Below are 26,464 nucleotides of genomic sequence, written 5' to 3'. Positions count from 1 at the left end.
ACTATTCTGCTGAGGTATTTTTAGGAAAAAATGATAAACTAATATTCAATTCGGCAATTGCTTCCTAATAATGTCCCACAGGTCCTAATGATGTTAGTTGGCTCTGAGAGAATGCCCAGGACATATCCAACACAACACAGCCCTGAAAGGAGCTGTGATGCAGCTGAAGGAAGGGTCACTGAGGAGCACTCACAGTCTGAGGGCATCACTCCGTGACCAAGGCCCCTCCCTGGAGCTGTGGGCACTGCTGCAGGGGCTGCCCAGGGGACTTACTGAACACAACGGAAACCGCAACTGTAACTGCACACAGTGAAACAGACGTGAACTACACACGCTTGAAATGTATGTGGCATTTTGAAACTTTGAAAATTATATGAAATATTAGTCTGGCAAAGAAATGTTAAGGCTTCAAAATACACCTGAGAGGAAACAGTTATCACAAGCTGCTAGCAAGATGTGCTCATGTTCGTTTTGCTTTTCAATACAGTACAAGCTAAGAAAATGACCTAATGCTTCTACTCAGGCTGTTGCCTTCTCTTAGACATTTGGGACCATGCAGGAGTGGCTATGTCGTTAACAACTAGTGACCCTGAGGCTGGTAAAAAATAATAGTTTGTAGTTGCAAGGGGAGTCCTAGGTGGAACATGGGTACAATGGCCTTCAGTCACAGTTCCAGGGAAGAGACAAAAGCAAACAGCACTGTGCGGGGGCAGTTTATTACGGCTAAGGAGGAAACATACAGGCTACCTTGAGATTTTAAAGCATATAATCAGCTATTAACCAGTTTCTGCTACTGGTGAAGAAAGGAGTGTCATCATTACCAAGTACACTGTCATAAGACATCTAGTGAGATGTCCTTATCTATTCATCAGTAATTCCCTGGTCTTTTTTAAAAAAAAGTTATGACCTGTAGAAAGTAAAACATATAGTAAGAGAAACCATTTGCAAATCCAAAAGACTCCAAGAATCCATTGAGACGGAACACTGATTCTATGGAAAAACGCTCACTGAAACTTAGCAGTGCTCTGAAAATATACATACACATTAACACCCAGTGAGAGTTTCTTAACCGGTTTGCCTTAACTGTAGTTCTAAGGTCTATCTTGATGTTTCCTCAACCAGTATTCAGGCCTGATCTTCACAGGCCTTGGAGGCGGCAGTGCCTCAGCCCTGTGTCCATCAAATGCCAGCTCTTCTGCTCATCCGGCCCCGTTCTCCAGCCAACCAGCTAAAATACCTCCCTTCACATGTTCTCATCAGCCTCTCCAACTCAATACATTCAAAATTTAGGCTTGTAGTTTTTTCAATTTATCTTCTATGCATGGAATCCTCATTGCTCCAAGGTCCCTGCTGAGCCTCATAATCCTTTACTGCCTAAAGCCGGCATGTTGCTGGAGCCTCTAATGTTCCTGTGCACTGTCCCTTTCACTGTCACTTCTTAATAGCCTTGCTCAGGTGGCCGACTCACTGCACTCTCCTGCCACGTGTTGATTTCAGGTGCACTGTTCTGTCTCAGCACTCCCCTGGTGGGGACCTTGATGCTTCACAAGGCATCGGGTCCCATCCCCTTGCTATTTGCTTCACTTTTGGGCTCTCCATCATCAGGCCCCATCCACTCTGCTCTACCATCTCCTCCCCGAGCCCCCGCCAGCATGGCTTCTAACACTTCCCTTTCTTTTAGCTTGCTGGCTTAGACCCACACCCTCTTCTCAGACCCAAACACTACCGTGCATGTGAAAGCACTTTAGAAATTGGAGCACATCTCACAAATGTCACTATTGCACATTCTGCAAAGCCTAGTTACAACTACCTCTTTAAGCCTTCCCAGACTGGCTTATCTCATGGTACCACAGTTTATTTAGCACATGATTTATAGAGTTCTATGGTAATAATACATATGCCTCCTGACCCCCGAAATTTTAATGGAGCATTTTACCTATTTTCATCTCAACATCTGATGCAGACACTAAATTAGCACTTAATTCATGAGTCTATGTTGATACATGGTTGTTTCATATCCAAACATGTTGTGTATCATCCCTAATTATGATCCATCACTTCAGAGATGGTTGTACAGACGGACAACACAGGAAAATCAAGAATAGATTACATAAATTGGGCTTTAGTATCCAGGTCAAAAATAAAAGCAGCTTTTGTTTTCAGGGCCTCTGCTACATAAAAAAAATTGCTCTGGATCCTCTGAGATTTATTTTCTGGGCTCAAAAACTTCATTCAAGGAGTTGACAAATGTTAGTGGAAAGGAAATTGCACAGAATCTGGCTTCTTTCCTTGTTCTGCTCCTTTTTACTTTGAAATTTGTGTGACTGCCAACGCACCAGCATCCCTTCTTTATCCCATACAAGTTCTAGGTCCAGTAACTTATTTGAGAATAGCTAGCCTGGTTGTATCAGGATAAAGTGAGAATATCAACCTAAGTTACAACTGCAGAGAAAAGGGAAGAAAACTGGAAAGACAGACAAAAAGCCAGTTAAAAATTTGCCATAAGCTGTACAGCAGAGGAAACAACAGAATGAAAAGGCAACCTATGGAATGGGATAAGATTTTGCAGACCATGTATGTGTCTCATAAGGGGTTAGTAATCCAAGTTATGTAAGGAGCTCCTGGCACTCAATAGCAAAAAACTCAAAAACATGGTTTAAAAATGGAAAAAGGACTTGAAAAGATATTTTTCTAAAGAAAACATACAAGTCCTGGATGGTTTAGCTCAGTGGATTGAGTGTGGGCCTGCAAACCAAAGAATCGCTGGTTCGATTCCCAGTCAGGGCACATTCCTCGGTTGCAAGCCAGGTCCCCAGTAGGGGGTGCACAAGAGGCAACCACACATTGACATTTCTCTCCCTCTCTTTCTCCCTACCTTCCTCTCTCTCTAAAAATAAATAAAATCTTAAAAAAAAAACACAAATGGCCAACAAGTATGTGAAAATATATCCAACATCACTTTATCATCAGGGAAATACAAATCAAAACCACAATGGCGTGTCACCTCAATTTGTTGGGATGGCTGTTAACAAAACAAGATAATTGTTGGTGAGGATGCGGAGAAATCGGAACCCTTGTGTACTGTTGGTGGGAATGTAAAATGGTGCTGCCACTGTGGAAAATAATATGGAGGTCCTTCAAAAATTAAAAAAATAATTGAAATCAAGATCTTAGAGTCATCTGTTCTTCTGTGTTCACCGCAGCATTGTTCACAGTAGCCAAGATATGGAACAACCTAAATGTCCATCAGTGGATAAATAGATAAATAAAATACATAGAATAGAATATTATTGAGCCTTAAAAAATAAGAAAATCCACCCTGGCTGGTGTGGCTCAGTGGATTGAGTGCTGGCCTATGAACCAAAGGGTTGCCAGTTCAATTCCCAGCCAGGGCACATGCCTAGGTTGTAGGCCAGGTCCCCAGTAGGGGGCGCTCAAGAGGCAACCACACATGGATGTTTCTCTCCTTCTCTTTCTCCCTCTCTTCCCCTCTAAAAATAAATCAATAAAATCTTAAAAAGGAAAAAGAAAATCCTGCCTTATGCAACAACATGGATGAACCTGCAGGGACATTATGTTCGATTAAATAAGCCAGTCACAGGGCAAGATTCCATTTACTCGAAGTATCTAAAATAGTCAAACTCATAGAAACAGGAAGTAGAACGGTAATTGCCAGGGAGTGGGGGGTGGGTAGGGGCAGAGTTGCTTTTCAATGGGTATGAAGTTGCAGTTACGTAAAATGGACAAATTTTTGAGATTTGCTGCACCTGTAGTTAACATGGTGCCTCTAATAAACAATAGTGTACAATAATGCACCTAAAATTTCACCAAGAGGATACATCTCATGTTACGTGTTCTTACCACATGTGATTTTTTCAATGGACTTTGTTGTATGTCTTTTAAGTTGTAGATTGTTTTTATTTTGAATCATTTGGCAGTGAGGGAAGGGATGTCATAACCTTTTTACATCTTTGTGAGCCTCTCAAGTGGGGTTGCCAGATTTAGCAAAAAAAAGTGTGTGTGTGCATGTATTATATATAAATACATATATATGTATATATACACATGTAATATACATACATATTAGAACATATACTGAAAACATGTTGGTTGTTTAGCTGAAATTCAAGTTTAACTGGGTCCTGTATTTTACCTAGCAACCTTACTCTAAGGGTCTGAATCCAGCCTTGCTGAGAGAGGTTAAGGAACTAGTATGAGGCCCAGCAGTGACAGTGAAAGCCAGGTGTTTGACCAGCAGCCCAGGCCCTTTACCCTCATGGGAAGACTTCTAAACCCAGGTTGCTCTTCTCCGGAAAAGGTCAAAGACAGGAGAAGTGCATGTCCCCTTGAGGGCTCTTTTAAGAGAGGCCTCATGAATGGGAATAACCATGAAAGGCTGGAACTCTGTTTTAGCTCTATTAGTAAGTGGGCAGGGAGAGTAGGAGATGAGAGGGGGAAGAGGGAAGGAGGAGCACAAAATCCGCGGCAACTCTACAGTCTACTGTCCGTCCTGGTTTGAATCACTTCCTCTCCCAACATGGTGGACGAAGGTCTGGCATGTCATCTCCTCCTGTAGATGGTTTCCATGGAAAAATGAACAGCAAGGCCACCCACAGTCCAGTGAGGTCCCCTTTGTGCATTTTCACTGGTGAGATGCAAATGCTCCTTTCTTCGCCCGGCTGCCCAAGTGGCTGCCTTTGGACTGCGGGAGCCTGCATTCTTAAATTGCCAGGTGCTACAGAACTCAGACTTCCACAGCTGGCTGCTCCCTTTCTCTAATATCTTCATGCCGATATTGAACAAGGAAGTAGGTGCAGATTACTGTGAGAGTTCAGAGACATGAACAAGGCCCAGAAGAGGGACAGGGAATGTGACCACAGTTGCCTTCCTTGTTTATCAAATCAAAATCTCTCACAGAAGTAGAAACTGAATTTCCCACCTTCCACATTGGAAAAGCAGGTCACTGCTAAGAGAGGTAGTGACCTCTCTTCAAGTAAGCAGTTGAAAAATAGAATCATTTTTCTAAAGGTTATGGAATAACAGCCATTTTGACCCTAGCCATGGCCACAGAGCAGAACTGAATATATTTGGAGGGAACCAAATAAGACTTCAACAACCTGGGCTTACAACTGCTTAGTTCATTAAAAGAATGTACAAGTATGTGTGTCTTTTAAAGTTTCCATATTTTGAATTACATATATTCTCGCAGGACAAGTAGTTTAGCAGGGGGTGAAAGAAAATTGACACTGAAAGAAGAGCTGACTAGTTGCGAAGTTGCGATGCCTTTTTTTTTGTCCTGAAAAATGCTGTTATGTTCTGACTCAACAATGATATATCTAAAGCGGGCTCTGGCTCCTTCCTCTGCTCCCCTCACCCCCTGTGACTCCCCGGAGCCTGGTCAACACTTACGTGGCGAACAGCCAGTGCCTTCGGCTAGAGCATAACCAATAGCATTGCTTCCCTGTTGTAGAAATCAGAACTTAAAATTTTGGTAAAGAAAGGAAAGAAAAGTATTCATTTTCTGCTCTAATCTATTATAGTCTATAATGATATTTTATGTTCTAAAAGTTTAAAAAGTAAACTGTGAAATACTGTCAAATAATTAACAGAATATTCAACGTTTAGAAAGATTCATTGAAAGAACTAACAAAGAAAGCCAACGAATTCAATTTACATTTTAAACTATTTAATAGAGGTATTTGTTGTACACATGGTTTTAGTTTAACATAAACACGAAATTTCTCTCTGGAAACACTTAACCTGAGTTGGAAACAGAATCCGAAGTGAAGAAATTTTAATTCAAAAAAATAATTCTCTTCAAAATATTAGCAATGACTGATTCCCAGTTGAGGAAGTTTCCCTGAACGTCAGGGCTCAGTCCCAGGACAGGAATGAGGGAAAACTCCCTGTAGGTCAAAAGCTCTGCTGAAGTCGTAGGACTGCACCTGCGGGCCCTTGGTCAGAGTGAGCTTCCTCAGACAGCCCCGGAAGGGCGTCCGGATGCTCAGGCAGTTTTGCTTTACATCCGCTGTTTGGGAAAGAAGAGAAGTTTTGCTTGATGGTGTTAAATGACATAGACAGAATAATAAGAACAAAATAAACTCAACTGGTTTCTATATCAAAATTAGAATAATATTCTTCCACATATGTAGCTTCTGTGATAAGTCAATGAAAATCGTTAGTATGTAATGATTTTAAGGCATAGTTGTGACTTAAAAAGTCATAAGGTGTGTTTATTTTACCACTTGTAATAGTTACTTGGGACATCTGGAAATGCCTAAGTCTAACCCAAACCAGTATGAGAGGATAAGACATGCGTTTGTCCTCTAAAATGATCACCCACCCAAAATGACTCCTCACAGGGGGAGTCATCTAAGGTGACTCGTGTCGGTGAGTGTCCGGTTTACTCTACATCGTCTCCCAGGTCCTCGGGGTCCTGCCCAATGATCAATTTACATGTGTAGATTATTTTAATTTTCTAAGAATTCCTCGGTATTTGAGTAGGGCCTTTCCAAGTGGTAAAGGATTTGTCACCCAGACCATGTATTTTCTTTAATCCTTACTCCATAACCTGAGACTTTCCCCAGGGACAATGCCCCTTGAAAGAGAATGGGCAGAGCAGACACCCGTACGTACCAGGATAGCCGCCAACATAAATGGGATTGTTGGTGTCCACCGAGGTGGACTGGACGTGTGGACTTTCAGCACGAACGGTGTCACCGTCGACGATCAGCTCCACGCGGTGTTTGCTTTTGTTAGCTTGCAGGGCGTGCCACTTCCCATTGCAGAGGCTGTTGGTAGCTCTGGGCTCATATGTGGCCGTTATCCTGCCGGCACCGTTGTTAACATGAAACAAGAGCTAAACAAACAACGGACACAAGCAAATATCTCAGTGACTTTTCCCATATTTAAGAAATTCAGTCCATTTATATAATGTGCTTGAAATGGATAAAATCCTAGCATTTTGCTAAAAAGGAGAGGGAACTATAAAAAACAAACATAAAAAAATCCTGTTTTTGAAAATAGCCTCTTAAATGATTCAGATGCTATCCTATTCCTGGAATGTTAGAAAGGGCAAGTGGCCACTTCCATGGGAGCAAGACTCCGCCACACTATCTTAGCATTGCACCCTCAAATCAGTTCCCGCTTTTCAGGACACCAGGAGCTGACGGGTTTACCAAGGGCGTCATTTCACAGCAGTCGCTAGCACCTGTGAAGGACCATTGACTAACTCCCTTCTGACACGATGCTCTACCACAGTGAATGATAACAGAAAAATCCAAGATGTGCAAGAGATGGCCGGGAAGAACAGTAAGTAGACTGTTGTAAGGTTCTTCATGTGTGAAGAACAGTAAGTAGACTGTTGTAAGGTTCTCATGTGTGAAGCTACTATTTTAAAATGTGACAAATTAAAGATGTATATTATAAACCCTTGGGCAACCACTGAAAATGGTTTAAAAGAACAACAAATAATAAGCCACAGTAGTGGTAAAATACACAGCATGTCAGACACTGCATGTTTTGCAACTATTACGCTTCTAATAACATGTTTCAGATGTCACATAAAAATGTGCAAGTGGCTACACAATTTTTCAAAATTCTTCTGAAGTACAGATGAGGAAAAAAGTTGGCTATAAGCCACAGTTAAGAGAGGCAGCAACATGATGTAGAGGCAGTTTCATTTCAGTGTGAAGATGAAATAAGTGGCGAGAAGAGCTGAAGGGTGAGAGATCAATGAGCTTCTTATGTTCTCTCCACCCTCACTCTCGGATCTCCTAGGGACCAAAAACCACGGGTGGAGTAAGCCGGAAATACTAGAAACAAGCTATAAGTTTGGGGGAATCTAGAACTTATAGACTTGCTCCTTGCCTTCCATGAGGCAGTAGCTCAAGAAAAATCAAGTGTCTTAGTCCCACAACAGCATGAGTTGACCACAGTGTAATAGAAATGGTGGCAGAGAGCAGTCAGAGAGAGGGAGAACCTGAGAGACCACTGCCCCGACATGATACCCCGTGGCTTATGAGTGGCATGGTAGAAATTCCCAAGTTCTCACATGACCCTCTGGGGATCCGGAAGGTGGCCGAAGAAGAGGAGGCAGCAGTGCCCATGACAGCTGGGGTGGGAAGCCTGATCCGCCATGGACGCTGGCCAAATCTCCAGGGGCAGTCCCAACACTGGCAACGCAGGAACCTCAGACTGTTCTTCACAACAGGCCAGGGGCAGCTGGCCCCATGCACAAAAGACAGAGGCTGAGCCCAAGGATGGGGCAAGTCAGGCAGTACCTCATCTGCCATCAGGACAGAGCCCACAGAGAAGAAAAAGGGCAATTGAGACTCGTTCCCCCAAATCTTGCAAACGGTGCGCCCAGATGCACCCAAAGATGAGAGGAAGAATAAGAACCAACTGAAACTCTGAAGGAGGAAGTTTTAAAGTAGAAGAGACTAAATACGGTTAATTGTAGAGTTCATTTAGTTCCCAGCACGAGGACTGGAGCCTGAAAAGCAACAGTGAATAGTTACAGAAAAAGTTATGTTTTACGCTTAAAAAAAATAAACTGTGGTACATCCATCCCATGGAATATGCTGCGATGAAAAGTGAACTATTCATACACATCATCACCTGGATGAACCACCAGGAGGTGAGGCTGAGTTGGAAAGACAATCGCAGAAGGACACATACTGCATGATTTCATTTGTATAATACTCCCCACGTAACTAACAATTAGAGAGCTGGAGAACATATTGGTGACTGCCAGGGAGGAAGTCAGGAGGAGTAGCTCCAGGGAGACTTGTGTTAATGGTAGAGTTAAGTGTCTTGATTGTGCTGGGGGTAACATGGAGCTACACACAGGGTAAAATTGTGTAGAGCGTTTACACACGTACATGTACAAAAGGCATAACTTAAACTCAGTGGATGGCGCCAATGTGGATTTCATGGGCTTGATGTTGTACTACAATGATGTGAGACGCTGCCACTGGGGCAGCCTGGGTGAAGTGTGCAAGAGGACCTCTGTACATTCCACTGCGACTTTCTGTGAATCTATAATTACTACCAAATAAATTTAGGAAATATGGTGCATCGATTTGGCAACTTAGTTTCAGATTGTTCAGGAAAAGAAGCTCTTGGTATTGTGATTGCAGTTTTGCTTTCAATTCAATTTCAAAATTATAAAAGAAGTTATTTAAAAGCATTTTAGGATTATCTATTTTTTAATGTTAACTGAATCTTTTCTCCCTGCCATTAAAACTGATCATTGGAAGTGTGGGTCTACGTATTTCTACCAGTTTTCAACTGCTCTGTTTCTGACACTCAGGTGGGGGAGCCTCATGGAGATTGAACACCCACCTTGCCACTCACAATCTCCAGCCCAATGGCATCCACTTTGGCGCTGCTGATCCCCAGGAGGACGCCGTTCTCTGAGGAGGTACGAAACTCAAGTGTGATGTTTACATCCGATCGAACTTTGTAGCCTTCTTTGACTGAAAAACACAAGGAGAGCTTCGAGTTAGGGGTGAGTCCTGCCAGGCCCAAGAAGGCTCGGGCTTGGAGAGACACGCCCCGCCCCCTCAGTGGGCTGGACTGGCTGTACATTCTGGACCTCTGACTGAGGTTCAGGAGACACAGCTCTAGCTCCTTCTCTGGACCCAGCTCCACCACCAGCAGGTCACCTTTAATCTGAGTCTCAGCCTGCACATCTGTAGGATAAAGTGATGCTTCTAAAGAAGACACACAGTCAGAGGGGCTGAGCCAGGCTGGAGCCAAGGCAGGCACATCCTGTCATCTAGAGCCACGCAGGGAAAAAGCAAAAGGGGTTTGATCCAATATAATCCCTTCACCTTCTATACAAGAATAGTCTGTTTTATTTTCCCCTACCAGGCACGTCATCATTTACTGAGTGTATTAGTCAGAGTCTACACTAGGTTTTTAACAAGTGAAGATTTAGTTGAATATGTTTTTTATTGAGGTGAATAAAAAAGCTGAGATAAATCGGGGATATTAGCAATAGAAGATAGTTGTTACCACACCCAGGGCTGACGGAAACATGCGAGAAGGTGGTGCTGTTACCAGAGCCTGCAAGAGGAGTGAAGGCGAGTAGTGTACTAGCTTTTCTCCCCTCCCTCCTGCCCCAGGCTTCCACCAGAACCTCCCCGGAAGCCGGCGGGCACAGGAGCCGGAAAAATTAGTTCCCTGAGACAGCAAGGAGAACAGGGTGGAGAGGAGCAGGGCTCCCAGTGCGAACGGGAGGTGGACCAGCAAATTGGGTCTCTACAGTAAACGGCGGAGGCAATGTCACATGCACCGTAAGGGCCCGGTCTAAGCCTTGAGGAATTTACATTCTAAGGCAATTTAGAGATTTAAATTTTTCCACTTCTAATTGACAAATATTTTCAACGATCTAAATGGAGTGAATTTCTTCATCAAATCTGGCTTGCATTTGGCTGGCTGGTCTTATTTTATGCTGCTTATTTTTAATTCAAAGGCCTTTATTAACTTGGACAGTGAGAGCCTGCTTTCCATAAATTTGGGGAGGGTACAGATGACAGCGGGACCACACGTTGCCAGGAGGTGCACTGCCCCAGGGGCTGGGAGCCTTTTTGTCTGGCCATCTGGATGGCACAGAGGTGAGAAGGCTTGTACCTTAGAAGCTGAGAAATCAAAATAAATTGTAACATTTAACTAAATGTGCTGCAGCCTTTTCCAGTGGGTCCTGCTCTTGTCATACAATCCTTGGGTCCACATCATCTTAGAGGGAAGGTGAACCCCAAAGATTTCTTTCGAGATTGTCGATTATACATACCAAGAGCTGCATATCCACTTCCTTCAAAGAAAGTTCCTTCTTGGGCCGCTGCATAGCACTTGGCTACTGCAGAAGCCGACACTGGGCTGTCCTTGTCCAGCTGCCTGCTGTTCACAGTCACCTCGCCAATGCAAGCAGGGATGCTGTGGGTGATCTGAACCAAATGACACGAGGGTGGGTGGTGGTGAATATAAGGAGGAGGGCAAGGGCAAATTTTCCCTACACTTCAACATTACCATTTGGTTTTTAAAATGTAATTGCCACAATACATCACATGAATGTCTAACTTAAAACCACTATTAAGTATCTTTGCTAATAATGCAGTAAATGTGTTTCTTATTATCTTAATTAAATATTGTAGAGATCAAGAATGGGGAGTTTTGTAATCTGGAAATACAAAATCCCTGGACTGTCCTGAATTTCGCTGGGGCTAAGTAGCTGGGGGAAGAAATCCGCTCACTAACTAACAGGAGGACTGGCTAGACTTCAAGGGGGAGCCCCAGCGCACAGTCCAGGGATGTGGTCTGAAAGGACTGCATCTTGCAGCCAAACCCCAGGTTGAAAAATGAGACAATTTACACATGAAAATGTTCCTTTAAAAATAAACACAGTGGTGATAAAGGCAAAATGGGCCCCATACAGAAAATGCTGCTTACAATTCCAACGTTCCTGGACCTGTAATCAGAGGGAAGGCCTCCCAGGTACAACTTTCCCTCCACGTCCAAGGCAGTGCCATCTCCCACTGTGGTCACCGTGGGGGATTCCTGGCCATCAACCGTCACGAAGCCCTTTCTTTTAAAGTACTCTGTCTTGACCTAGAGCAAAATGAAAACATGCATAACTTTTAAGGAATCTGAGAAAGCTTTAACAGGTGTGTGCTTGCAACTCTGTTCATTACAGCTGTAATAACACAAATGACATCCTAAAGGACGGCTTCGAGTTTCACACAGCTGGTGACGGGAAGCGTTTCACACAGCCTGCTGGACGGGAAGCAGGGACAAGTAGCGCCTGCGTTAGAAAACAAGTGTCCCGGAGTCCTATTGATAAGGCAGTAGATGCCGTGCTCTCAGATTTGGCCCACTCAGACCGTGGGTGGGCTCAGTGAACTTCTCATCACGGTGAGAACATTTTTGGTAGCTTTCATTCATTCCAGCAATGCTTGCTGAGTGCCTGTGAAGTGTCAGGCACTGGGCTAGGCCCTGGGGATATTTCAGGAAGCAGAAAGGGTCCCTGCCTGCAAGGTGCTTACATTCTGTTGGAGAGCTAGCAAACACAAGGCAAGCTAGGAATCCAAGAGAATACTTCTGCTGCAGTGATGCGGAGAGGGCACAAGGAACAGGTGGAATGAAACTCGGAGGGAGTGATCAGAAGCTTCCTGAGAGCGTACCGTGTGCCACTTGCCATCACTGAGCAGTGCAGGGTGAGAGACCTTTGTCCTTCCTTTCCCGAGATCAAACATGAAGTGGAGGTGGCCCCCGTGCAGCTGGAGTGCAGCGTAATCCACTTGGTTCTGGTGAGCCATGTAGTAAATCAGACCACTGGAGGCAAATGTTCGGATCCTTAGCTGAACCGAGAGCCTGGAGGAAAACAAGAGGTCAGCCCTCAGAAAGGAATAAGCTGTTACATTTACTTTTTAAAATAACTTTAAAGAGATAACCCAATAATTATTCTATTTATATTTAGCTCTCAGGAGAGTCACTCATTTACCCACCCATTCATTCAACTAATGGTTACTGCATGCCTGTATCTGCCGGGCACATTCTGGGAGCTGAGGCTAAGGCAGTGAACAAAGAGAAGTTCCCTTCTCCCAGGAAACTAATACCAGAAATGTGCCAGAGTTAAGAGTAAGCTGTGAGGGGGCCAATGGTGGTTCACTAAGTTGTCAGGTAGGCAACTCTGGAAGACGGTATTTTAGCTGTGAACTGAATGACAGACTGTAGGAAGCCCCACAAACCTCTGCAGGAATCCTCAACCTGGGCCACGTGGGAGATGGCACTACACAGGGGTAGAGGGAAAGGTGGTGCCTGGTATCCCCCCACATAAGGAAGCGTGATGTCACTAAAGCACCCCGGGGTAGGAGAGGGGCATGGCTCCATCCTCGTGGGTGAGGGGCTCTGGGAGGCCATATTTAGATTTTATTTTAAGTGCACTGGGCAGTCACAAGAGGGTTTTAAGAAGGGGAGTGAGCATGACTTGATTTATATCTTAAAAGAAAATTCTGATGTGAAGAACAAATTGAACGGGGCCAGGTGACAGCACGCATCGGACAGGCAGCTGTTAGTCCATGGAGGCCTGGTGGGGCTTACACCAGGGAGGTGGTTGGGGGTGCAGTGGGGGTGAACTAATGCATGAGATATTCTGGAAGAAGAAGCAATCAGACTTGTAGACGGACTGAATTTGGAGAGAGAAGAAAATAACGTCTAGCTTTGGGCCTTGGGTAACTGGGTAAAGGGTGATGATGCCTGTAAGACATGGCAGAGCCCAGGAGAACGGGTTTGGGGAAGACTGTGAATTTCCATTTGATGTATGTACTGAGGTTGAGGAGCCTGTCCCAATCCCTGGAGATGCGAAGCAGCCAGTTGCGCATACAACTCCTGAGTTTTAAGCAAACGTCAGGGCTAGAGATGTGGGTGTTGGCAAATAGAAGGTATTCCCTAGCTGCCCTGGGAGAATTTGTGGAAGGGGCCCTGGCCTTCGCTGATGGAAGAAGAGCCAGCAAAGCAGACTGAGCAGGGACGGGCAGGGAGAGAGCAGGAAACTAAGACCATGTGGGCCAAGGATGTCGAGTGGCCAGGTGTGTAGGACATTGCTGAGGGCCCAGCAGAGGAAGCACAGCAGGATGTGGCCATAGCGGGCCCTGGGACAGCTCTGGCAAGAGCACCAGAGGAGAGGGTGGGTCAGGGAGGAAATGAGGGGTGAGAAAAGGCAGACAGCCACATAAGATAACTCCCTCAGGAAATCTTACTGTGCAGTAGAGCCAGGACAGCATGTGTGAGGGAGTAGGGAGAGGTGTGAAGACTTCTGGAAGGTTTCTGTTTTAAAAGTTGGAAACTACTAGAGAGGGAGTGGTACAGGCATAGCCTCTGGGGCCACAGTGCCTGGCTTTGAATCCTACCTCTGCTGTGTGACCCTGAGCAGATGACTTACCTTCCCTGTGCCTCATTTGCCTTGCCTATAAAATGAACATAACAGTAATACCTTCATCACAGGATAACTGTGAGGACTGAGTCAGGGTTTGTGTGTGAAATACTGAGAAAGACGCTGCCACAATGTTTGCTCCTCTTGTTATCACCGATGATAAGAGGGGTGATGATTCTGTCTCTGTGTTGACAGGAATCATGTATGAAAGAGGGGGGCTTGGATGCTGCTGTTGTCTCCGAGAGGAGAGAGATGATAGGCTCTGGAGGACAAGCAAGAGGGAGGACAAGGACTGTCCCTCCATAGTGCCAGGAAAAGAAGCGGAGGGGTGGGGACAAGGGCAGTGGATTGCTTTTTGGGGAGGTGGACAGATGAAGGAGTTCTCTCTTCTCAATGAGGCAAGTCATCAGCTATGGCATGAAGGGGGATGTATAAGTTTTGAGATAAGAGAAGCTATGAAAAAAATTTTTAAATGTATTAAGAGAAATGCCCTGGCTCCCCATATAGCCTGGGGGTTCTGCCTGAGGTCTGTGGCCATGGCTTTAACATCGTGGTAGCACGGAGATGTGCACTTCTGCAGCCCTGACCACCAGCTTGGGTTCTGGCATGAGTTAGGCCAAGGGTGGGTTTTACTGTGGTCCCGGTACAAGAGAGGAGAGTGTTAAGGGAGCCTGCAAAAGAACATGAGTAATAACGGCATCCACGCTCTGAGTAGACGGTAGACTGTGTTGTGGGGCTAGAGACGGAGGTGATGGTCATGAGAAAACACGAGGGCTCGGCGGTCTTGATGCAGGTGAGGAACTTCTGGGAGTAACAGAGCAGCAATGAGGAAGAGGTCAGTTTCACAAGACGCTTAAAGTAAAGGGTTTGGAGGTGGAATAAATGCTTATGAAGTAGGCAAGGGCATACCATGGGGACAGGGTGGCTAGGGAAGGAGTAGAAAAAGACCTCTGACAGATTGGAGCCCAATGACTTGACAGCTCAGGTGTTGCTGGGTGGCTGTGAATTCATGGAGCATGGTGGCAGGAGTGGTAGAAAAGAGACACTAAACTAAGGTCCGAAGCTGATGGGGGGTTGTCGTAAAGGGCAAGAACAACAGGTACAGGGCATGGCAGAGTCTGGAGATGTGAACTTCAGATCGGCTAGAGATTCAGAGGAGGAGAGAGGTGGGATGTGGGGTTGGAGGGACCTCGGCCAGCCTCAGGTGTTGAGATCTGTGGGATGTGCGCCAGCTTTGCCTAAGAAGCATCCTTGGGGACAGGCGGGTGTGAGGGAGAGACTGAATGTATAGACCAGCGTGGGTGTGGCCTCGGGAATTTTGGGGGACACAGTGAAAGAGTGTGGGTAGGCAATTTCATCAGATTAGTGCATGCTTACAGTAGAATGGGGCCAAATCAGGGGTGTCCAACCTGTTGGCGTCTCTGGGCCACACTGGAAGAAGAATTGTCTTGGGCCACACATTAAATACATTGTGACACACAATTACAAAAAAACCTGATAATGTTTTAAGAAAATCTACGATTTTGTGTTGGGCTGCATTCACAGCCATCCTGGGTTGCACGTGGCCCGCGGGCCGCTGGTTGGACACCCTCTGAAGATACATCTAGAGGACTTCGGATTCCGGGAGGGAGGACTGACTTAGGGAGACACCCCCGTGCTTTCCTACAAACCCACAAAGAGGCAGCGACCAGCCATCCTCTCGGAGGGGTGAGGACAAACCTCGGGAAACCTGTTTAACCCCAGTGTAAGCGTCAGAGCGGCATGAAGGCTGCATTCCGTCCTCTGCCTTCTCGCTGCCGCCCTTCTGCTGGGAGCTGAGCGCTCCATGATAAAATTTAAAAAGCTGCTTTGGAAAAGACCCATTGCTAAAGAATACCTCCACATTCATCAAGCAACAGGATACCTCATAAGGCTTTAGAACAACACCTACCTCTTTCTGACAGCCAACTGATTGAAAGGCAGCACCAAGTGGCTGCTGTGTGCGAGGCCAAACTGGAGAGCGTCGCGGACAAACTCGGGGGCTCCGTCCACAGCACACTGTTGCTGTAAGAGATCCAGGAGATGCTGAGCCCCGTGCAGCCAGGACCCCTACCCACACCTGCGCATTCTTCCACAAGGGAAACCTCTCAGAAGCAATCGCATCAGAACACCAACAACCACAGGTACGTGTTTGTGCTGATTTACTTCTCTCTGTTTTAAATAATTTACCCGCCAGGCCTTTATCTCTCGGAGAAGGCAATTAGAGCTTCTCAAGTGGTAGGGCCTTGCTGCCACCTTCACTGTGCCCCCGGGTCAGAAGATGCCAGTCCTGCCGGTGCAGCTGCCACTCAGGCACTGGGACACCGGGAGTGCCCACAGGGGACAGGCCCAGCGGGGGCTCCAAGTTTGATGACTCTAATTCCTCCTGGACAGGAGAAGGTGACGCCAAGAGCAGCCAGCTGGAAGGGGCTCCCAGACCCCCAGGGCAGAATGTGAGGAAGCAGACAAGGTGCCCTGCACACACCGACCCCAACCCAAGTGAGGCCTCAGACTCTGTTTCCCAGCCCAGCGTGGCCAGATGCTACCAGAGAACTGTCCTGGACTCAAAGCCTGCCCTGCTCAGGAGCTGCCTTTCGTGTGACTGCGCCGTCATCTAAATGATTAGAGTGCATGCTTTCAGCCAAGCAAACTGAGAAATCAGAAAAGGAAAGAGAAACTGAAAACTAACAATGACTGCCATTAAAAGTATTTGGTCAAAACTGGCTTTTCCTGGATGAATCAACTTTTTTTTTTAAAGCAACAATATGTACAATGGCTTCCATTAAGCACTTGTTTTCATGTTTCTGACTAAATCCAAAGTGATCGCGAGCCCTCCCAGAAGTCTGTCAGAAGGCGTGCTGCATGGCAGCCAAGCACGTGCCTACGCGTTGCACCCTGCAGTCCGTGGAGGCTGTGCCATGTGGTCTGTCAGTCTGCTGGAGACCATGCCCTCCCTGCCCCCGCACTGCTTTTGATCACAGGATGACGCCTGTAACTCCATCCAGGCTCCTTTGAAAAGTGGCTTCCAGCTGGGTCTTCTACAGGAAGGCAGTGCCCGGAGACTGGAGGGCGGGTGGATGGAAGAAGCAAGCGTTTCTCCCCACCTCGGGGCTCCAGGCGGCCTCCCTGGTAGGTCCTGTCTTCTCTGTGCTTCTGTGTCCACCACACAGCTTGCTCCCTCAGCAGCCTCGGCTCCCACACTCAGGGGCCACCACCTCCTCCCTTCTTGTCACTGCCCCAGCGTGCTCATTCAGCTGTCCCAACCCCATGAGAGGGGGCCCCATTTTACTTTCCTCTAGGCTGTGTGCTCTTTGCCCTGACTGGACCTGACTGATACAACTTAAGAAAGCCCCTCTTACCGGACTGGGTAAAGGCTGGGGCTCTGGCGGGAGCTCGCTGTCCACTCCATGAGGAGCCAGCTTAGGCCTTTCTGACAGCAAGCAAGTGTCCAAGTCCACTTGTTCATAGCCAACTGCACGAGAGAAGTCCAAAAGTCTAGATACAAACACAGTATTTTCAAAATTAATTAAGATACTACAAGCCAACACATGAACTGATGTCATTAAATCTAATCTGATCAACACATGATCTGATTACTGAACACTTAAAATCCATTAAAAAACATTGATATATTACTCTTAGAGGAACCAAACTGACCATCTTTCACACTCACCAGAAGTCCGATATCCTTACATAGTCTCTTGTTAGATGTTTCTGCCTGCCCCCACCCCCGCACACCCCCACGTTGTCCACCTGGCCCTTCCCGAGTCAAGAGCTGGCTCAGATGACGTCATCCTCCTGCAGCCTTGGCTGCGCCACCACAGGGGCGGAGTCCGCCTCTGGCTCTCACAGCAGCTGCAGTGGCTTCAGGTAAACACTAATTCTCTCTCACAGGCTTCCCTTTGCCAGGGGTCATGAACCTCACTTGTCATGAGTCTCTTCCCCCTGAAGCCCTTGTAGCATGTCCCCTGCCCTCACATACCCTACTGGCACACTCCGAGGACCTGTCCGTGAGCAGCACAGAGAGGTTTCTGCCCTACCGAGTTCCCAGCCTCACAGCTTTCAGGCGCATAAAGATGCTTAGTCAATTAATTAATAAGAAGACAATTGGGTAAATAAATATATCAAGTGTAAAAATAACTAAATCTAGGGTATGACATAATAATTGTGTTGAAATCCAGTGTAATGTTTTACTTGTGTAAATTTCAAGGACTCCTAAGAAGGACATTGAGCCCATGAAAGATCCAAGTCCTTGCTCAAGGTCACAGGGCAAGTCAAGAGGGGCCCCTGAGTCTGGTGATACTCAGCTCATGTTTAGTTTCTCCTGTGCAGATCCTGGTCTGCCCCGGTCTAAGTGTGGCTCTGTCCCCCCTGCATGCTGACCACAGGCACCGGGTGAGTGGGGAGGCGTCAAGTGCCCGTGGGCACATGTTAATTCTCTCCCACATCATGAGTCCCACACAGGGAATGGAGACTCCCAGTTCCTAACTGGGCAGCAACTGTTTCAGGAAGGGCCATTATAAGTGGGAGCCACAAACAGCCTAGTTGTAAAGGCTCCTTTAAATCAATGAGCTCCAGACAACAAGAAACTTCCATCACGAAATCTCTACATTCACTTAAATGCATGTGAAAAATATATTTGACCCCTTCTGTTTATTGAGAGTCCTAAGGAACTAAGGTTATGATTTTCTTTTTATGTGTGATGACCAGATCTATCCATCATTTTGATTCAATAAAATCCATCTGGGAGACTTGCAGGACAGAACAATGGGGTTCACTTCAGGAGCCTGTAGAGTTGTGGGCAATCCCAAACAACAAAATTACACGGCAGATTGGTGCCAGTCCTCGGCACTGAAAGATCCAGAAGTTAAAACTATGCTGAGAGCACAGCAGCACTTACTCCATGTTAAAGACGAGGTTTCTGATGCAGCCGTGGAACGATCTTCTCATCCTGAGCATCACCGCCCCCTCACCCTCTGGGATGCCCCCTACGTACAGGTTGGACACATTTATTGTCGTGCTTTCCACTGATGGGCCCAAGTTCATTTCTACAGGATTTGTCTCATCCAGTTGGACAGTGATAATTCTAAAAGGTTGAAGGAGAAAATTAAAAAACCACTTTTAAATATAATAAAACATAACTGTCTATTTTAATACATAATTCCACAACTACTTACTGAATAATGAAAATTCCCTGAAAATAAATTTAACATGACATTTTGTGTCTATAAAAGGTGAATCTTGAAAATTAAAAGCTACAATTGAACATTCTCCAAAAAGAAATGGAATGTTATTGAGTATTATTAAATTCAATTGTTTTTGGAGGGTATTTTTCTTTTGCTTCTTTAACTGTAATAAAATGTCCAGTGTGCTTTTAAAACATTTGATCTATAGTTTTGAAGGAAAATATAAAGTAATGTTGATATATCTTATTTTTTATATTTTACAATTTACTATTTTACCATTTATTATTTAGTATTGATATACTGCTAATGTTTACTAATACTGTATGCCACAAAATTAATCTAATGTAAAGATAATTTATACTGGACATCAAAAAAGGGAAGAGTTTAGGTTGTTTAATTATGAAAATTCTGTAAATATCTTATGAAAAAGCCTTACCCAAGGAGGTACTCTAGAAAGGTTATAGAATTATTTTGGAACTGTAAAGACTCTCACTGCTAATGACGTCATAGTAATCATCCCAGTCATTCAGGCAAAGGGCACCATAACAGGGATTCTACTGGGGAACCTCCGCGAGGTCCCCAGGCCCTCGTTACACAGATACCTCCCGCTCCTTATCAAGGAGATGGAGTGCTCTTGCCCGTCGCCGTACGTGCCCATGGGGGCCTGCAGGAGAGCTCGTCTCAGGCTTGCTCCGTCCCCAGAGTTAACGTGCACTTCAACGTGGCCTTCAATGAGCATAATGGAAAAGAAGGGCTGGAAAGATAGCATAAAGAATTCCACAGGAAAAAAAATTACTATATGATTTTAAAAATTATCATCTTATGAATGTAGGGATATTAGCACCACGTGAGCAATTTCTCAAAAGTATCACCATCTAAAACAACCATTTTAAATTGTGTATATTACTTTCTCTTCTCTATTCATATATTTTACATTCTGTATTATGTTATTATCACTAACTATATCAAAGATTTGCACTTATATAGTCTTCATGCTTATTATTTATTGCCACATTATGTACCAACAAATAGATACATTGTAAGTCATTAATCTACTTCTTTTGCCAGTGTTGTGGAGATGCAGTTCACACGTAACATTGTATCAGTTTATGGTGTACGACATAATGATTTGCTAGACGTCCCTATCGCACAGAGACTACAGTAAGGGTAGTTAACATACATGACTTGGCTGCTACAAATAATGCTGTGGTAAACCCGAGGGTGCAGGTATCTTTTTCAGATAGTGCTTTCCTTTCCTTTAGCTATATGTCCAGAAGTGGAATTGCTGGACCATACTGTAGTTCTATTTTTAATTTTTGAGAAATTTCCATACTGTTTTCTGTAGTGGCTATACCAATTTACATCCCCACCAAGAATGCAGAGGGGTTACCTTTTCTCCACATCCTCACCAACATTTGTTATTTCTTGTCTTTTAGATGATGGCCACTCTAACAGGTGTGAGGTGCTATGTCATTGTGGGATCTGGATCGATTCCTTTATTGTTACAAATTTAGGTAGTTTATATGTCATTTTTAAAAAAGATTTTATTTATTTTTAGAAAGAGGGGAAGGGATAGAGAAAGAAAGGGAGAGAAATGTCAATGTGTGAGAGAAACATTGATTGGTTGCCTCTCGCACACTCCCATCTGGAAACCTGGCCAGCAACCCAAGCATGTGCCCTGACCGGGATCAAAGAGGGGACTTCTAGGTTCTGATGATGCCCAACCCACTGAACTACATCAGTCAGGGCTATATATAAGTTTTAATAGCCATACATAATGAATATTTAACTTATTTTGCTTGTGAAACTGTTTTTAATATTTGTAGAAGTGGGGTTAAAGAGTTGAAGGGTTTGAAATATTTAAATCTCTTAAAACGTTTTGTGTAGCACTGAGAACTGCTAGCATTGGGTGTTCCTTTTTGCTGACTTAGCAGCAAACTTTGATTTGCACGTGGTCCTCTGAGGACTGGTGGAGGAAAACAGTCTGATGGTTCCTCAGAAAGTCAAACGTACCATTGTTACATGACCTAGCAGTTCCACGTACCATTGTTACATGACCTAGCAGATTCAGAGCAGCATCATTCCAAAAGGTGGTAACAACCCTAAATGTTCATCAGTGAACTAGCACACACAAATTACACTGTGTACACACAGTAGAATGTTGATTAGTTGTGAAAAGTAGTACTGATGCATGAGACAATGTGAATGAACAGTGAAGATCACATGTTGTATGAGTCCCTTTATATGAAACATACAGACTAGATAAACCATTCACAGGTACAGAAAGAACATTGGTGGTTCCCTGGGGCAGGGAGGGGGAGTGGAAAGTGGCTGCTTAATATTTTCGGTGATGCAGATGTCTTGGAACTAGATAGTGGAGGCGGCCTCACAACACTGTAAGAGCTCTTAGTGCCACAACTGTTCACTTTAAGACAGTTTCTTTTATGCTGTGTGAATTTCACCTCAACTGGAAAAAAGATTGTTGGAGCCTGTAAACCGATCTGTCATTGTTAGCCCTTCATCAAGAGGCTTGTGAAGTATCTGAGGTCTTCAGACTGGTGTTTCAGTCCTCGCTTGGACATGTGTATAATAGCTGTGTGAGCTGGGGCAGGTTAGCCAGGCTCTTCACCCATTTCTTCTTTAGCAAAAATATTTGCAGAGGAAGCAGCATTCATTCTGCAGAGTGGCTGTGATAAGTGCACGGCAATGTCTGTTCAATGTCTTCCACAGCAGAGGACAGCACCCTGTAAACTGTAGTCACATTGCCTCTACTCATTAAGAAAATACGTCAGCATTTTGTGACGTGTCTTCAGATTACATGGTATACGCAGGTTTGAGCAGAGGAAAGGGTAAATATCACCTATGCTATTGAAATGAAATATTAATATGGAAAACCATTAACTCTTCGCTCTCCTACTGTTGGTCTATGTGCGTATCACAGGTTACCTTTCTCTTTCTGCTCCTTTCCATCTGTAGTAATAGGTGAACCAAATCCTGCTTCATGGAGCAATGTACTACGTAACTTTACAGAATTTGAGCTCTTGCTGTTTTAGCCTTAGAAAATGAAGAGTAACAACCATGATAGGTAGAGGAAAATTCAGAATGTGCTACCTGAATGAGTCTTAAAAGAATTAGAAGTAGACAGCAAGTATTTTTCTTTTCAGTAGCCAGACAAGGAACATAGATTGTGCAACACAAAGAAATCCCTGACTCATAAGGGAAAGACATTCAGCCATAGTCGCTTGTACTAAAAATGCATGCCCACAAACAATTCATGTTTACAACTAAGCGATTTTCCATTCAGTTTTTCCCAAACTCATTTCCTTCCTGAACTCGGGGCTCGCTAGCGTTTGAATTACTCACCCCATGGGCCTGCTGATTCTCCCCACGCTTGCCCAGGGCAGCCAGGATGATGCCACTGCTGTTCATGGTGGCAAATGTTGCCAACAATTCTGATTCTGGCGACAAAGACTTGGGTGGCAACTCAACATAGCCGCCTTTCAAGAAGCTAGCACTCCGGATAGGCTGGTCGCACAGGAAAGGAAAAGCACAGTCAGGGCCATGTGCATGCTGAGCCTCCCACGGTGTGGGGACCCGCTGACCTCCCCATCAGCTCTTTTCTATTGACCCCACTGCTTTAGATTTTATTACTCTGTTAGGTTGGTAGGTCACTGGGCATTTATACAAACTTATTCTAATGTTGCTAAAATGCTTTCCACCTCCAGTATACAGCCTTTTCTCACGCCGTAGGAATTTCTGAGTAAATCAAAGGTTGATCTGGATATTTCCAGGTTTTTGATGCAGCCCACATAGCTTTTGCTGGTGACACCTTTCCTGTAGGGAAGGGCATGAGAACAACAAGGATTATGATTCTGGTTTTGAAAGAAGGAACACAAATGGACCCACAAGTAAGAAAGATCTGTTTCCACATGTCATTCTGCAGACATGTTTGGGCCTCCCTCTAAGAAGGATAATAATGGTAAGAACTTCAGGCCTCAAAAAAATGTTCTCTTTAGGACTAAAGAAAGGGATCGAATTTTGGGCAATTGACTATTTAGATGGCTACCTGTAAAAAATATGTTTAATATTTCAAGGGAAACTATTATAGTCATTACAATGTAAACATATTAAAACACAGGCCAATGAAAAGAAAGAGTATTGGCGTAAGGAAATTATAGTGCAGGGATTATAATCCAGTCTGCAAGAGACAGAACATTTCCTCCCATGGGGCCAAGTGTGGGCAATGTAATTTCCTAGGATGGCACGGCTAGAGAAGTCATTGGTTTTTGTCCATACTGCATATTCACAAACTTTGTCCTGAATGAAATAATTATATTTGGTGAAGTCTGGGATTATTCACAAGCCTATTTGTAGACTTCAAGCCAATATCATATTTTTCTTAACAGAAGCTGCCACACTGCTGGGGTGAGTGGGGTGAGGCTGTAATGTGGTCAGGCTCTCCTTTCCAAAATAGGAATACTACTAAGTTATACTCTTATTAAACATTAGCTAGGAACATGGTTTTCTGTTAGAGTCACATCTCATTTTTCTTTCTCTCTGTGTTGATCAATGAGCTGAGAATCATTAAACAACTCTATGATTTAGGACAAATCTCAACATTTCTGGATTGCAGTTTCTTCCCTTGTAGATAAGAGGCTGGCCTGGTAATACCTGAGTCCCTTCTAGTATGAGTTCGTGATATGGGATGTCTTCCTAGAAAAGGGGCTCGGTCCTTTACTCCAATGTCTACACTCTGTGCTATTTAGGCAGAGCACAGATGAACTTGCTGCTATAGGAGCTTCCGCAGCACACCATGTCAGGGGGTGATATCTGGAATCAGGGATTAGGAGATTCCAGTGCTGGCTCTGTCTTGGTGGAGGGGTAAGACCTGGGGTACACATGACCAATTCCCAGAAATTTAAATGTATTCATTTTTAAGACTGGGGAAGGTGGGGGGTGATTGTGGTCGTAAACTATGTTTCTTGGAACTTTCATGAACTTCTAGCAAAAAGAAGGGTAAAGTGGGCCTGGGTTGCTCAGCCCACAGCAGCTGGAGTGGCTGAACTTCTGTGCCACGTATGAGGATTCTGTGCAAGGGCTCGGCCTGAGGCAGGGCACTGCTGCAAATATGCATTTGAAAGCCACCAGGCTGGGTGACTCAGTGTGGACACTTCATAACCCCACTTCCTGGAAGCTATCTTGCTTTGATTGTAGGCCTTTTATATAGGACTTGAAAAAACTTAGAGCTTAATTTTTCCAATCAAAAGTTACAAAACTGAGGACTATGGACCACAGAAAGTTTGCGTGAATTATTAAAGTTACAAAGTTAAACATGAATCAGTGTTATAAAAGAATTTCATTGCCTGTCTTCTCTGCCATCTTTCATCCAACTTCCTGATGCTGCTTTTTCAACTTTTATATATATTATTCACTTTAATCACACAAAAAGAGAATCCAGGTAAGTCTGTAGAAGCGTGATTTTGTATGTGTGTGCCTAGAAAGAGATTCTCCCACTCTACCAGGGAGGAGAACGACTTGTCATGGAAAGTGGGGTCTCCAAATATTGCACAGTAACCATTTTTCGATGTTCTAAAGGCAATAAATATAAAATCATTAATTTTACTGCAGAAGGCTTTCTTCGATTCCCAATTAATATGGCATAGAGTGGTTGAATCGAAGTAGATGTTATGATAAATTGTGTCCTCCCCCAAAGATGCTGATGTTCTAACCCTCGGTATCTGTGAATATGACCTTATTTGGAAATAGGTTCTTCAGAGATGTAATCAAGTTAAGATGCAGTAGTTAGAGTAGGTTCTAATCCAGTATGACTGGCGTCCTTATAAACAGGGACATGTTGGACACACACACAGAGGGACACATACACAGAGGGAAGACAACGTGTAGATGCAGACAGAACGTCATCTACATGCTGTGGAAAACCTGATGTTACCAGAAGCTAAGTCAGAGGCACGGAAAAGATTCTTCTCATAGCCCTCAGAAGGAAGCAACTGTGCAGACACCTTGATTTTGGACTTCTGAACGGCAAGAGAATGCATTTCTGCTATTTAAGCCACCCAGTTTGTGAACCTGGTTATGGTAGTCCTAGGTATAGCATACTAGTATAGTATAGTTAGTTGGTAATTAAGGAAATTAAAATTATGCACTGTGGTATGATACCTCACAACTCTTGACCTAGGTAATCCACCCACATAAATTGGATCCTTATCCAGACGGTTGAGGTCTGAAGATGCTCCTGGGGTTTCCCCTTGCTTGGTTTCCTTGTAGCTGGTGTTATAAGCATCAATGACTGCTAAGAGTCCTAAAGGGGATTGAAAGGAATAGACAATAAAATGAAAATCACTTCCTACATAAGGTAAAACACAAACTTCTGCTAACAAAGTTCATTTATAAAGACATGTTCTTTTACATTCTGCCATTTTCACCAGCAAATGTTCTTGACTATTAACTGAAAATCCTTTGTATAAAAGTCAGTAAATCTAGAAAGAAAGTAGAATAGATTTGATTCTTGATTCCAATTGAACCCTTAAAGTTAAATAATACATTTGGAAAGCAGTCTATGAATTAAATATTTGTCTAGAAAAACATGAATCCTGATTCTTAGTATTCCAAAGAACACAATGGCTTTTGATGAGGATATCATTTAAGAACACCCAGAAAGCTAAAGTAAGCAAAGACTACAAATTTTGGAAAGATTTCTATTCTTGTGAGGGCAGCCAACATCCAGTCCATCCAGCTGTGCTTACCTTGCTGCCGGTTCCGTTGGAAGGCAATTTTGTACCAGGTTCCGTTGTTATAACGTTGATCTGTAACAAGGGCAAGAGGCCCTGAGCCCAGGTCAATTGTAACTTTAACTCTGCCATGGACCAGCTCAATGGATAAAAAGTCTTTCTGTAAAGAAGAATAAGTAGTTACCCCTGGCCACATCGTTATCACAAGGCTTGCTTTCCCTTCACATCAGGGATGGCAGAAAGCTTCTGAAGTCAAACTAAGAAAGCTGGACGGGGCCCAAAGCCAATGCTGTGAAACTAAATGGACTAAGTATCCATTTGTGGACACTACACAGATATGAGATAAACTCATTATTATCAAAACCTACAAGTCAGTAGAAGGTGTGGAACCTCTCTATTTCATTGAAACCGACAAATGGACTAGTTCTAAAAATAAAACTAGAGGATTGAGAGAAATCACCAATACACAAGATAAAAAAATGGAAACATAAAATTCTAGTGAATGAATTTCAAATAAGGTCACAGTAGTTAGAGGACATGTAGATTAAGATTATTTAAGCTCAAAATTTAATAGT

At 44.2% G+C, this 26,464-nt stretch overlaps 1 protein-coding gene across 3 annotated transcripts in view; it reads right to left on the bottom strand.

Moving 5' to 3' along the window:
* Positions 1–5,669: 5,669 nt before the first annotated feature.
* LAMA1 (laminin subunit alpha 1) overlaps positions 5,670–26,464 on the bottom strand; it is a 156,213-nt gene continuing 135,418 nt past the window's right edge. For all 3 annotated transcript variants that reach the window (XM_045187958.2, XM_045187959.2, XM_053913282.1), the window contains 14 exons: positions 25,905–26,049; positions 25,318–25,459; positions 22,860–22,974; positions 22,504–22,665; positions 19,743–19,894; positions 18,855–19,040; positions 17,314–17,449; positions 15,867–15,979; positions 12,186–12,375; positions 11,455–11,613; positions 10,799–10,952; positions 9,346–9,479; positions 6,637–6,859; positions 5,670–6,028 (listed from right to left, as the gene is read on the bottom strand). In XM_045187958.2, coding sequence (XP_045043893.2) covers positions 5,868–6,028; positions 6,637–6,859; positions 9,346–9,479; positions 10,799–10,952; positions 11,455–11,613; positions 12,186–12,375; positions 15,867–15,979; positions 17,314–17,449; positions 18,855–19,040; positions 19,743–19,894; positions 22,504–22,665; positions 22,860–22,974; positions 25,318–25,459; positions 25,905–26,049 — 2,172 coding nt within the window. In that variant the 3' untranslated portion in view covers positions 5,670–5,867. The remainder of the gene's footprint in view (positions 6,029–6,636; positions 6,860–9,345; positions 9,480–10,798; positions 10,953–11,454; positions 11,614–12,185; positions 12,376–15,866; positions 15,980–17,313; positions 17,450–18,854; positions 19,041–19,742; positions 19,895–22,503; positions 22,666–22,859; positions 22,975–25,317; positions 25,460–25,904; positions 26,050–26,464) is intronic.

This window comes from Desmodus rotundus, chromosome 10, assembly GCF_022682495.2.
Source record: "Desmodus rotundus isolate HL8 chromosome 10, HLdesRot8A.1, whole genome shotgun sequence".
In the NCBI taxonomy this organism is placed as follows: domain Eukaryota; kingdom Metazoa; phylum Chordata; class Mammalia; order Chiroptera; family Phyllostomidae; genus Desmodus; species Desmodus rotundus.
The sequence above is the reverse complement of the archived record's forward strand: the minus strand, read 5'-3'. Positions and strand labels throughout refer to the sequence as shown.